This window comes from Falco cherrug, chromosome 8 (genome assembly GCF_023634085.1).
Source record: "Falco cherrug isolate bFalChe1 chromosome 8, bFalChe1.pri, whole genome shotgun sequence".
Classification (NCBI taxonomy): domain Eukaryota; kingdom Metazoa; phylum Chordata; class Aves; order Falconiformes; family Falconidae; genus Falco; species Falco cherrug.
The window spans coordinates 49,046,660-49,060,999 of NC_073704.1; the positions used below are offsets into that span (position 1 = coordinate 49,046,660).

At 36.7% G+C, this 14,340-nt stretch overlaps 1 protein-coding gene across 5 annotated transcripts in view; it reads right to left on the reverse strand.

Moving 5' to 3' along the window:
* Window positions 1–14,340, reverse strand: part of TENM2 (teneurin transmembrane protein 2) — a 698,234-nt gene that overhangs the window by 77,861 nt on the left and 606,033 nt on the right. For 3 of the 5 annotated variants that reach the window (XM_055717809.1, XM_055717807.1, XM_055717808.1), the window contains exons 13-15: window positions 13,314–13,508; window positions 7,524–7,724; window positions 5,800–6,012 (exon numbers count right to left, since the gene is read on the reverse strand). In XM_055717809.1, the coding sequence (XP_055573784.1) occupies window positions 5,800–6,012; window positions 7,524–7,724; window positions 13,314–13,508 (609 nt within the window). The remainder of the gene's footprint in view (window positions 1–5,799; window positions 6,013–7,523; window positions 7,725–13,313; window positions 13,509–14,340) is intronic. The other 2 variants (XM_055717811.1, XM_055717810.1) reach the window with 1 other exon arrangement.

The following is a 14,340-nucleotide window of genomic DNA, read 5'->3' on the forward strand; positions in this document are numbered from 1 at the left end:
AAACTGTTACAGATTAATGTTAAGTTAGAAGTGCATTGGAGAAATCTAATATATCTAGCGCCTTCTAAATTGCTCTTTGTCAGATACGATGGCTTTCCACTGTCTCCTCCCACACACTTTCCATCTTTCCTGAAAATTGCCTCATCTTTGAATCATTACTGTTGTAATTACAACATGAAAAATCAGTAGTAGAAGAAAAAAATCTTTGACACAAAGAGCATTATCAGGGGGCAAAAATATCCTGCTGTATCCAAAGATAATACAATGCTGCATTGTTAATGTTTCTATCAATTATTGACTTCATGATAAGGTAAAAATCTAGATCTTTACACTTTACATGGTATTCCTTCCAGTCAACAAAAAATATAAACGTGTCTAACAGTTGGAAAGGTCACGGTCATTGCAAAACACTTGGAGGAAAAAAAAAAATTAGTAAACATTCATTTTAGTAAAAACAGAGGTGCAATAATATCCATCTAGTTCTCAGCTGGGTGAGCCTTGGTGCTTTAAAGGGAGGGGATTTGAAATATTTACCTACTGGGTGTATTATTTGCTCTTTGTTTGGATGTTTCAGAGTGGCTCAATATATACATTAGCAACCCATTGCTCTGCAAATACAGAACCCACAGGTTAGCCTCCCTGGTTGGATAAATAATCAATTCTACTTCCAAGAGTGGCATTAGATCCTTAAAGGGGATGACAGTACAAATCTTAACATAGGCCATTACAAAATACTTCAAAGGAATGCTTCTGTTTAAGCTAATTTAAAATCAGACTGGAAGAGAGCTCATATAGCTCAATGGCTTTCTAGTCAGTTTGCTGCTCCATGGCAGAATTAATTACCTCTCTGCTATTCCTGACAGGTTTGTCTAAATTGTTGTTTACAATTTCCATTGATGAGGATTCCACAATTTGCTCAGACAACCTACTTCGGGTTTCCATTTACAGTGTTTTTCCTAACATCTAACCAAAATCTCCTCTATTGTAACTTGAACTTCTTATCCTAACCATCCTGGACACAAAGTCCTCTCTTTTTCCTGCACATTTTTATGTATCTGAAAATTTTAGGTTATTTCCCACCATGTAGGTGGCAGGATCCTGGTTCTTTCAAATCTTTCTTCTTTATTCAAGGGCTGAAAACACAGAAGATAGGGTATAGGGCTGATACAGATTTCCAAATTCCTTATTTACTAAGGGAAATGTCCTACCATTTGACATTTTCAGTACAGAGGTGAAGGACTCAATGGGGCAAAGGGAGCGGCAGATCCCCACCTCTGGAGCTGGATTTTGGAAGGCAGTACTAAGGCCAGGAAGTAGTGTTGGGCTAATGGTTGGGCTCAATGACCTTAAGAGTCTTTTCCAACCTAAATGATTCTAAGCAGAGTCTGCAGAGATGCACACATCACCCCTGTTTGTGTTTTGCCTAGCAAGCAGATAGTTGGAGGTCCAGCTTCTATGGCTTTCAACACTCATTTGCATTGAAAAACAGTAAATAAAGCCAACAGAAAAATATATGAATTGTCTGGATCATAACCTGCAGCAGAGTATCCATATTACCAAATACCCTTGATTACAAACTTTTGCCATTTTCTGTCTAAAAGTAGGAGTGCTTGATCAACATCTAATGTAGGATGTGAGCAGCTAAGAGCAAGGCTTTAGGAATATGACGGGGGGGCACAAAGAAAACATCGTCTTCTGGTGAGAGCACCTTACAAGGTATGTTTGCAGACTTTTAAATTTTACTCGTAAATATTTAGATTAAATCCTGGTTTCACTGGTCTCACAGTAAGATTTTTACCAATGACTTAATAACAGTCGTATTTCATGCTGCAGGGATATGAATTACAGATGCAATTACACATTTAAATTTGTATTTTTCACTGTTTCTTCAGATCTCTGTGTATATCACACTGTCCTTAGTACACTATCCTGACAGTTTATATGGGGAGCATACTCCACAAAAGTTGTAAACATCCAAGTATTGTTTTCAGTGAAAGTAACAGATCTGTTTTATAACAGCATGCTTTAACAACACTCAGATGATTCAAGGAAAAGCTAGATCCTGTATCATAAAATTGTGGCATGAAATTGGTTCAGCATTAGCAACTGCTGTATCTTAGTCTTTTGCTTTGTTATTAGTTTCCCAGTATTTTTTCCTCATGTAGATTACCCTCTATTATTTAGTTATAACTTCCTCCATAATTACAATCAATGAATAGTAATCACTTAATAAACATATCCTGGCAGGTCTATTTTTGTACTGGGAAAAGATTAATTTTCTTTATCATCACTCCAGTAAGCAATTTTTCTTCTTACCTGAAGTAGCAAAGTGAAATGTAGTGCCTGGCATCGAGTTCTGCTCTGATACGTACAGCATTTGAGCAAGACCAGACACCACCCCTTTCTTTTTTATATTATTTGAATACAGATTTATCAAAATCTGTGAAACTTGGAATTTACATTCACTGATTTTTATATGTAATTCTATCGCTGCACATAGGTAAAAGCCGCTTTGCACAGCTTGTTAACACTGAGCTAATAGTGGCATCCTGGGAGATTTTTCAGAGTGCTTCTCCCAAAATGCAGAGACTGCAGAAAGAAACTGCATTTTTGTTAAATTTTGTGAGCTTAGATACTCAGCATTGAAATGCCAAAGAGTGTGCACTCTGTCAACTACATATAAAGGCCTAATTTGACATTAAATAGAATAAAATATCCTGAATTAACTTGGATACCTACAGGTTGCTATAATGGTTTCTTTTCCACTGCCATGTGAATATAGCACGTGAAACTGGTAATGAAACACAAACAAAAGAAATCTTATTTTGGTTTGTATACAGAAACCTGGCTTCTCACAAATTAGATTGATTAGTTCTAAGTGGGCTTGCCTAAAGTCACTCGAATCAAATCAAGTTTTTCTATTGACTTCATGAGATTTCAGACTAGGTGTAGCTATAAATGGAAATTCAAAGTAAACAAACCCTCCTGTGGGATTCACATTTTTCTGCTTGAAGTCCATACAGAGTATTTCTCAAATATCTTGTGAGGTAAGCTTGGCCATTCATTGCTCTTGAACCACTTAATGTGGGTATTCAAATATTCAAACTATGTACAGGGAAGTGAGGGATTCAACCTCTCATATGCAATTTTACTCTGCTCTGGCCTGGCTTTGCCTTTGGATAAACACTGTGCAGTTTGCCAGGTACCTTCCAAATAGAACTAAAACAATAGCTTTGAAATAAAAAAATAATTTTAAAACAATTTAAAAATCTCAGTTGGAATACATCAAATTTGCATTCCCAAATATTATCTTTGTAGGTGGACACTAAGCTAGTAATTCTGACATTAAATGGTCTGTCAACCTTTCAGTAGAAAGCAAAACCATAAAGGAGTACTTTAAATTAAAATGAGTTTCTGTAAAATTTAAGTACACTTGAGTTCTTCACACTAACATTAAAACACCTTGAGCAACTCATCCTTGTTCAAAAGTATCAGTTTAAGGACAAATTTTGCAGTTGGAACGTCTGGCATTTTTTGCACAAATACTGGCAAAAATTACTTTTACCATCCTTACCCTCCAAACTTTCTCTCTGTTTCAGCCCCACGTAACATGAACCACTGGGATCAAGCTGAGCTGTCCCTTCGAACTGCTTTGTGCTTTTTTAAATGGCCTCACAATCCCACCTCATGATATGAGCATATGAAAATTTTTACTTAGACAGGCCTATCATATATATATCTGTCTACATACAACACACAACTTAAGACTGCACAAATTTAATATAACTAGAAGGGTAAACCTAAATTTTTTGCCCTAGTCTCATCTTTGCCACAGGCAGGCCTGCATTAAGTTTCAAGGAAATCTTTCTAATACATACCAAACAAAAAAAAGCTTATGCATATTTTAACTTCTTTAGCAGTATCACCCTTCCTCTGAAAAGAAGAATTGATTATATACATCAATAATAGGGAAAATATTTATTTCACAGCTCTGAAAATTAGAGTAAAAATCTCACTTCAGAGTTCACTAGTTCAGCTGGTAATTTTCAGAATTCTTTTAAGATGTCAATACAAGGCATTTTTTTGTATGCACAGTAATGAAGACTTCAAATACACAAATTACCTCTAAACATAGGCATATTACTAAAAGATTATACAGCAAAACAGATTTTGCACAAACCAGCGGCTTTTAAAATAAGCAATTATTCCACAATTTAATGCAAGAAAAATTTATATACTAGGCATTTTGTAAAGATCTGGGAAGTACTTAATAGGAAAACAAAATGCCTGGATTAATCTAGCAGAGATATGTTGATATGATGGAAGTCAGAAAGCAATTGTGAAAAAACACTCTGCACCTATGCTGGTCACAAAGTGTTCAGTCATAAAAGCTTTGATTTATATTGTATTAGCATAGTGTGGTGGAAGCATGCAGCACCACAACATCAAAGGATATGCCCCCAAAATACGTATCTATTTGTCTTTTTTTTTTCTTCTCTCCAATAAGAGTATACTTTTAGTTTCCAACTCATGTGTGTATCCGAGATGGTTTGTATATCCAGGGAGAAATTGAGAGGGGAATGAAAAAGAAAAACAGCTTGAGGGATGCAAGAATCTCACCATACTTTTAAGTAAAGAAATAACAATTCACTTGTAATAGGACTGTCCCATTAGGGTCCCTGATTGCCATGAAAATCTCAATTGACCTACTCCTTTTCTTCGTTAGATTTACAACGTTAAGATAATTAAAACAATATGACCTTGGATTTGGACTCACTAAGTTTCTTTCAAGGTATACCTCACAGTCCTCCAAAAATTCTTTGGAGGAAAGCACACTTGCCAGAATCTTACATTGTCTCAGCAGTTGGATACTCGTCGTTCCGGAGAATCTTACTAGACTTCTCAGAAGAGATGTGATCACTTAGAATTTCCAATTTTTGATTACAGGATAGGGAAAATAATACTTTTCTCCTTTGTTTTCAGTAACTTTACAAAATAATCCAAAGACACTACCTGACTGCTTGTAGAGACAAAATAAAGAACTTCATTTAGGAACAATTAATTCCTCTTCAGAATAAATTTTCAAGCCGGGTAATTGAGAGGATAGAACATCATTGCTTTGTGTAAGTATAACCTTTTTGAACTTCCCAGGCTGACACATCACAGCTGAGATGCAATCGTGTTAGTCACGGCACTCTGCATGATGCCAATGCTGTACTAAGCAGCACGCTATTAGGAAAGGGTACAGCAGCATGCTGCAGTACCGACAGGGCCCTCCCATGCTGGGATTGTCTATATGCAAACACCATGCCCACTGTCACTGCACAACACAGGAGAATGCTAGAGAGCTATTTCTGTAACACCAGGAACACTTATTCCTCCACAACTTGACCCCTGCTCTGTGTGGTGATGGTGGTGATGTGTTTCAGATGTGATGTATAATAGCAGGAGAGTACTGATGCATCAGACCAGGAAATTAAAAAAGATGCCATTCACACAAAGGAATGTTTAGTTAAGTTTGAAAATCTTGGCTCAGATGATACCGTGATGGACCATTTGTTACATCTTTACTTACTAATGTTCATTTGTTGTGGAATTTGTTGTCGGCTTTTTTTTTTTCCTCTACAAATCAGTTTGTTGCTGATTTAAAATGATTCCAAGGGCTCATCTGCATTTCACCCAACACATTTTGTGTCTGCGACAGTATTTGATAGCACTAGGGTCCTTAAAGGAACAGCCTATTACAATACACAACAGTAACTATGTTTCTACGATTTATGAAAAGAAAGCAATATGTGCCTGTTTCGGTGCCTGTCGTTTGCCTACCAATGGTGCAGTGCTCCCCATTCCAGCCCTCTCTGCATTCACACTTCCCATCTTTACAAGTTCCGTGCTCCGTGCAACGGGGATGACACACACGCTGGTCACACGCCACTCCCGTCCACCCTTCTTCACAGCGACACGCTCCGCCAATGCACACCCCGTGGGTGCCACAGTCTACAGAGCACACTTCTAGGAGAAGAAAAGAATAAAGATTATAGCGAGCTCGTGGCAGCAACGATGGGGCAGAAGCAGCACCCTAGTCATGAAGGGAAAAGTGATAGGACAGGTACGCTTTTGCTGAAAACTGTAGTGTGTCAAAAGCTGGCCGGCTTATAGTCAGGTCAAAACGGCATTTACCTTGTGGTTAAAAACAAACTGAATAATATTAAAAAGTTGTTTAAATAAAATCAGCTACTATATGCTGGACAGGCTGCCGGAGAACTGCATCCTCTAGTCAGATGCAAACGATTTTCAGAGGTAGTTTCCTCAACACTTGCCAGCAGTGAGGAAGGGGAGCAGGGAACTCTGTTTTACTCAAACCTGGACCTCTGGTGATTTTGATCCAGACACTGTTTTCCTAAGAACGAGACTCAAACTCACCTAAAACTCATTCAGCAGAGAATGGTGACAATTCAGGGTCACTTAGACTCTAGAAGTGATGGGTAAAAGACACTTTCAAGGGAGAGATTTTTGGATACCTATTACTAACTGGGTCAGTTATCTGGTGTCTCACCCAAAAAACTCTTCTGCTGCTCTCTGCCAGCTGAAGTTGTGGAACAGCAGAGGGGTCTTTTGCCTTATGCATTATCAAAGAAATTGACAGTGAAGCTCCCATTCATTCATTTTTCTGGCTGCTGATGCACGAAGCAGAAAAAACACATCTCAATATTCATTACGCTGATGGGGTATTTTAAGGCATTAATCTAAAGAAATAACTGAATAAGTGTGAAAACTATAAATATTATTTTTAGAAGCTTGTTTATAGTCTACAGCTCCATCTCACAATATAGATGCAAAATTCCAGTATTTTTTACCACAAATAGAACATTTGCTGTCTTGTCAAAAAAGTTGGTTGGTTGGTTTTTTGGGGTTTTTTTGGTTGTTTTTTTTTCCCTCTTTAGCTCCTTCTGTTAGAATAATCAAGTTTTACAACTGTAGCTTTGGAGAGAATTAATTTTTTTAGCCTACACTTTTGTGCCTGCTTTTAATGTTTCTTGCTCTAAAACTATTTTTGAAAAATATTCTATGTACAGCTGAAAAGGGAATAATACCCTTTATTTGCAAAGAGATTTTTCTGGTTTGTGATGCTTTTCATAAAGGAGTAGCATTTTGATGAGCAGTAAAGTCAACCCCACAAGTGCACTTTGCTGTAGTGTTTTCCATTCCTCAAATGTTATAAACACATTTATAAATAACAGAAGTTTTCTTTTACAGTTGGGAAACTGATGTGAAGCACTTAAGTAACTGTTTCAGTCCAAATGAAGGTATTTGTATTAGAATAAAATACAAACTCCTAACCCACAATTCCCTTTGCTTCCCAGCTGTCAGTCCCAAATTAAGAATGTCACAAAACCCAGTATTCAAGATATATACACATTTCTTCCCAACTGAACCATCTGCATTTCAAGCTTGCCACAGATATTAATATTTTAACAAAACAGGAACACAACTGCAAAGTCAAGAAAAAATATGTTTCTTACCAACGGAGCAGTCAGGACCCATCCAGTTGGGATCACAGCTGCAAAGACCTGTGTCAGACAGGTAGGTACCATGCCCACTACACTGGTCTGGACACTGGGCTCTGGGAAGCTCACAATTTATTCCACCCCAGCCTGGGCTGCAGAGACATTCTCCATTCACACAGACTCCGTGGTTGGAGCACGTTGGGTCTAAGCAATCAACTACAAAAGAAAAGAAAAACAAGGCAGAGAAAGGTCAGTTCACACAATGTGATGTTCAGAAAACATGTAGATGCACGCTCTGCAAAGTTTGTATTACTGTGATAAATAAGGCAAATTGATGTAGTTCTTCAAGTTATATTAACACCTGGTCTGAGAATGAGAAAGTGCGAAGTAAGCTGTGTTTTCTGCTAGCTCCAAATGAAACAGGGTGTGATTGAACATGAAAGCTTACTGCAGGAATGCTGTAGTGAAGCAGCACAGACTTAAAAATGATAGAATCACGGAACGGTTTGGGTTGGAAGGGACCTTAAAGATCATCGGTTCCACCCCCCTGCCCTGGGCAGGGACACCCTCCACCAGGGCAGGTTGCTCCCAGTCCCGTCCAGCCTGGCCTTGAGCATCCCAGGGATGGGGCACCCACAGCTGCTCTGGGCAGCCTGGGCCAGCGCCTCGCTGTCCTCACAGCAAAGAATTTCTTCCTAACATCTAACCTCTTTTAGTCTGAAACCATTGTCCCTTGTCCAATCGCTACAGGCCCAACTACAATAACACCAAAGTATATATAATAAGTGTTCCACAGGTAAGCCTTCAGCCAGGGATATTTCTTCTGAAACACATTCAGGTTCCAAGGACTGAAGCATCGTATTTAAATAACAAAATAATGAATAAACTGCACTTTTGAAAGGATATTTTTCTCTGGAGTATCTTCATCAATACTGTTATTATCACTATTGAAATGTTAGAGCATTGTGAGAGTAACATTGTGATAGCCACTTTAAGTACCTAGAAGTCAAAGTATCAGTGGCTTTTATTTAGACTCCTAAATTATTCAGACACTTCTGAATATTTGATTCGTAGTCCATTAGTAGCTGAGCTGTGAAATTGAGAGTCCTAGTTACTTCAACCCATATCCTAAGCAGCAGATAATTTCTCTTAAAGAAATAAAGAAAACCAGGTATAGAGATGGATTTAATCTTTTCTCAATTCAGAAACAACCATATAAGAAAATGAAAACAATTATGATGGAAAAATCATCCAATGAAATTTTAGTTGCTTTTTCAGTCCTGATAAATAAAGGAATGTTTTGAGCTGTCTTTCAAATAAACTTTAACAGTAACATTATGGTTTTTCAAATTGTTATCTTATATCATGAATTTGTGTAAGTATACTATGCTGTACCGCAAATACCAATATAGAGGCACTACCAACCGTCTTTTGCTGTGGAATTGAGGGCCAAGGTCAAATTCATGTCCTAAATAAAATGAATTCATCTCATGACTGGTATATATTAGCTCACAACAGAAGGACCAAGAATGATTGGCATTCTCTCTTGCAGCTCCAGGAAGATCTGAGTTTATAATGAAAGTGATTTATCTCTCATCTTTTCCAAATTGATCCTTCTAAATTAAGGCAGAGACATTTTCACTCTACCTTATGTGAACAATACTTGATCTTTCAAATCTCAACTTTTCTATAAACATAGAGTCTTGTCAAATTATTTTATGCCGTTGCAGAACAGTTAAAGTAAGTATATAGATTAGATACAACACAGAGGATTGAGGCAGGCACATTTAGAGATGCAATAACATGAGTTATCAGAATAGTTTTGATTTTAATTCAGATTACAGTAGTACAGAAATAAATTACTGTAAAATTCCTCATAAGATTTTCATTTTAATGACGACACTGGTTGTATTTTTTCTTTGGTTTTTTTGGTGTGGCTTTTTTTTTGTTTGTTTGGTTTTATTTATTTTTTTTTCTTAAGATCTGATGCTTAGTTAATTGGACATGAAAATATTATAATGCAATTTCATATTTATAGGTAAACCAAGATTGTTTTGTGATTAGCTCAGGTAAGATTCGATAAAAAATCGATAAAAATCATAAATTGTTGTAAAATTATCCAGAATTCTAGTCCTGGACTATTACTCCTCCTTGATGTTTAACAAAATGAGAATCTGTCCAAAGTTTAGAATGTGTCTTTCGTACTATTTTTGTTGAACCCGATATACACAGAGCTGTGATAAAACAATCTGATTGAATAAAGAAATATAGAATACAAACATTTATATCAATATACTTGTAGGATGAATGTTACTTTTTTCTCCTAAATTCAGTTTATTATGATTTTCTAGATGATGATATTTTAATGGAAATTTTAAAATGGTATCACATTGTATGAGGCAGGACAGCTAACATAAGGAGATATTGATGAGTCCTAATGTACTTTCAATGTCAGAAATGTATCATTTTCCTTCTCAAATGAAAACAATGTGGACCAGATGAAAAACACCACCTTGTGCTGCTTAACTTAACTGTCTTTCCTCTCTCCTGAATTACATTATTCATGCAGCCGAGACTTATTTCCACTGAATAAGCCTATCAATAGCCCTAAGCCCCCAATCTCCCTTGTTGTGTAGAATAACACACTAACCACCTTTGTCCTTTGTTCTAGACAAATATACTTTATAGCTGTTTTGTTCTATCATATGGCTAAAGTAATAGGTTTCACAGTTTAAATTGAAGAGAGTTTTTACTTTGAACTCAAATCTCGTTCTATTTTAATACATGCTCTTAGAGTTATCATCTTGGGCCAGATCCTCAGCTGCTAAAATTAGCATAACATGATTACCTGCAATAGAACTACAACGACTTAATGCTGCAAAGGTTCTGGCCCCAAGTCCTTAGAAGGGTTTACAATGGTATTTAATAAGGATTTATAAATGAAGCTTCTTTGGTATTTAAACAAAGGAGAATGCGCCTTAGCAAGTAAGTATGTTAGAACTTGTAGCCCCTTGGCAGCTCAGATCATTAGAGCTCATTTAGTATTGGGTCCTCTGTAGATTTGACAAAAAAGGTACTGAAAGCAATTTATATCCTTAAGGACAAAAAAGGAGGTCAAGGAGTTTTCTGAACAATATGTACCATAAAGCCCCCAAAGAGCCATGAATTACACTTACGAAGTTAAATGTCATTGAAAAATTACTCGACCATGAAAATGACATGAAAACCACCCTTAACTTAACCTAATTTGGCAATTTCACTTGTCTCCCCCCAAACTAGATTGAATGAAGCCTGACAAACATGCCACTTCATCTTGTGTGCAAATTTGTTAATAGAACAACAGCGTTTATGCTGCAAAAATTGTGCATCACAAATATTGATTTTGGTGCCACTTTCATTTCAGGTAAATTGTTTGAACAATATGACCATGATGAATATCAGACATAAATAGCTAACGGGAAGAAAAAAATGCTGACCCACTTGCTCTAATTCAATATCCTAGTTGGAAAATAGCAAATGAATCAACCTTCACCATTCCTTTTGGAAGATCAAATCAATAGAGGAGATTTCATCGATTATACATAAATACAGAAATATTTATTTGTTTCATTCTACCATTAGAATGGTAGAATGTTAATTCATGCAAAAACCGTAAATAAGATCAGATTACCTGCAACTAAAGAAACACTGCTTCATATTATACCCTTTTTCCTATAGCTCTCAAATTAATGTCAGAAATATGTACTGAAGAAATGGAATTTTAGAGTAGAAACAAGATGGTTGCTTTTTATTTATTTGCAAATTAATTTATTGTCTTATTTATTGCAAAATGATGCATGCAAAATGTTTTTGACCTTTCTTGTCATGTTATTATCCTCTTCCACGTTTGCAGTCAGTATCTCCTGCCTTTGTAATCCATTAATCTTTTTTAAGAAAAAAATGTATCCTTTCAAACACAGTGTAGATTAAATAATATATATCCTTTCACATCACCTCAGCTGGTGATGCGTTTGTTTCACCCATTTCATAAACTCATCTTTAGGAGATTCAAGATGTCTAATCCAGATATATCACAACCATTCTAGACAACTGAGAGAAGAGAGAATTCCATGCAAGTAGCTGGAAACTACAATCAAGGTGAGGGAGGAACAGCTTACAAGGTAAGACTTACAGAATCAAATGAAAGAAAGATCATTTTAGGCCATCTACCATTGTCTCTCTAATAATACGAGCGTTTATACGCAGTACAAAACATGATGAAGTTTATACAGCTTATATTAGACTAAACAAACAGTTGCACTTTAGTACCAGAAATAGAGCTTCTGCATTCCTGGGGGATAGACTGGATACTTTACAGCGTGCTAAAGACAGTCTTTTCCACCTTTGATTTTGATGAGAATGCTAACTACAAGAAGGCATTTCAGATAATTTTAAAATATTTCCTATTGTCATACACTCAGGACAAAAAGGACATTACAGCATTTTCCAGATACAGCTTACAATGTAACCCATTAAAAACAGTGGGAAAACTCTACTGACTTAATTGGGTTCTGGATTAGAGCTTTAATGACCAGTGTTGTGAAGCTTTCCTGGAAGGAGATGACAGGAATGAATTGAACAAAGTTGCAGTGTTGCCAGTCCCACTAGTGGGGAATCTTTGCTTTTTTTCTTTTACTTTTAGCAAAGTAAGTTCACTCAGACTAATGCAAGACCTTGTCCAAAAAGCAGTGACTGCAGTCCACACTCAAAGATTCAAACCTTTAGTGGTTTAGATCCCTGCAGTTTGCCTTCCTTTGTCTTCTAATGAGAGAAACAGCTGTTTACTGTAGGGTAAGATAAAAATCAATACCTGTGGTGGACAGCTCTGCATCCCACTCAGAATACTCCAGAGGGCCTCTTTAGCCCTAAAACCATGCAGCTCTGGTCCTATCACTTTAGCCCTGAAACCGCTCCTCCTTCTGGAGGATTAAACAGTTCTGGAATGTCATCATAAAGCAGCTTGAACTGTTACTGCTCGGAGGATGTGCTGAACTGTCTATTTAGCAATTGTCTGGGGACTTAAATGCCCTTTTAAAATCATACTAACATATTTAAAAAAGAATACCAGTCCAATTTATGTTGTGCATTCTAACAGAAAACGCTGTGAATAAAACCAGTATCAAACTTGATCTATGACCACATTTTGCTTGGGTTGTTTTGTTAAGATTTGCTCATTCTACGTACACAAGGAATTGGACGCTTTCAAGACAAAGAACTTTTCTGTACTTAAAGGACAGTTATTGTTTGTCTGCGCCATCTACCTTTCTTTAATCCCATATGATTGCAGCTGACAGGAGTAATTTCCCCTACATTAAATCTGTTAGTAACATGGATACCTAAGTCTTTCAAATTTGTTTCATCAACTTTGTCTTCATACTGACTGATAAGTTTGCTTTGTGTGGAGCTGCAGCTACACAATTTTGTCTACCGCTGCTCCTTTTTCCTCTGCATTTCACATCTAAATTGTTCAATATAATCCATATGAAAAGATTTATCATCATTCTTCAACAAAGGAATTATTCAGGTTTGCATGTGGCAGGCATTCTTAATACTGCAAAACAATGTATACGTAAGGCCAGAAGTTTTGTCTGAACTTTGATAGATCAGTAAAATTGTGATGGACTACATTTTTACCCTCTTCTACAATAATCTGCTACAGTAGTTCTACATTCAAATTTTTATTCTGTTCTTTCCTTTTTTTTCTACCCATTAAATAACTCCAAAACCTAGAAAACAAACTCACAACATAGAAAGAAAATGTCCTACCTTCCTCACAGTTTTCTCCTTTATAGCCAACAGAACAGACACAGTTCCCTTCGATGCAGGAACCATGACCTCCACATGAGGGATCGATACACTGGCTGATGGGTACATCACATTCTGGACCTTTCCAGCCACTGTAGCATAAGCAGGTGCCTTTAGAGTACTGACCATTGCCACTGCACAGAACTGGGCAGGCAGCTGGAAAATTGAACGAAAGAAAAATGGCATACAGAGTTATACCTGTATTCATGTAAGTGCACAAAAGTTCCACTACCAAATACTTATAAGTTAATTTATTGGGGGAAAAAAAATCTAAGCTAATTTGTAGTTGTTCAGTTCTTAATTTCCCAAAGAAAGCATTTGATTACTATTTAATAAAGCATACATTTTGGGCATTCTGAGAATACAATTACTATTCTTTATAGACTATTGATGGTGTTTGGGGTAACTAATGAAGTAATGTGAACAGATTTGAGTCCAACATTACTCTGCTTTGTTCCACTAGGTAACATCTAAGTTTCATAGATAGCAGAACACAAAACATTCAGTCCCCAGAACATTTTATTATATAGCATCTTTCTTCTTCCATAATACCTTTTTATTGTAATGTCCCCAAAAATTTTTAGACCTTTTGATTTGGTTTTTTCAGTGTAATAATCTTGAACACAGGAATCTAACACAAGCCTTCATCTACAACAAATGCACTTTGCCACCAATAATCCTGCTGAACCTTGTTTTCCCAAATCCCAGAGTGACTGCTTTACCCCTGTGTGTATTGGCAAGAAAGCACCATTAACCCTTAACCCACCCTCTTGTATTATTAAGGGGGTAAGACACATACTGAGCAAATATTAATTTATGCAAATTAAATGAAGCCTATGAATAATACAGGTAGTCAGCAGGTCTTGAATGCCAGGAATCAGATGTTGTACATATGCAGAGCAATGGAAAGAAACAAGTGGTTTATTAAAAGCCAGTTGCACATAAACGTTATGCTAAGGCATATTCACACTCCTATATGCCCACTTCT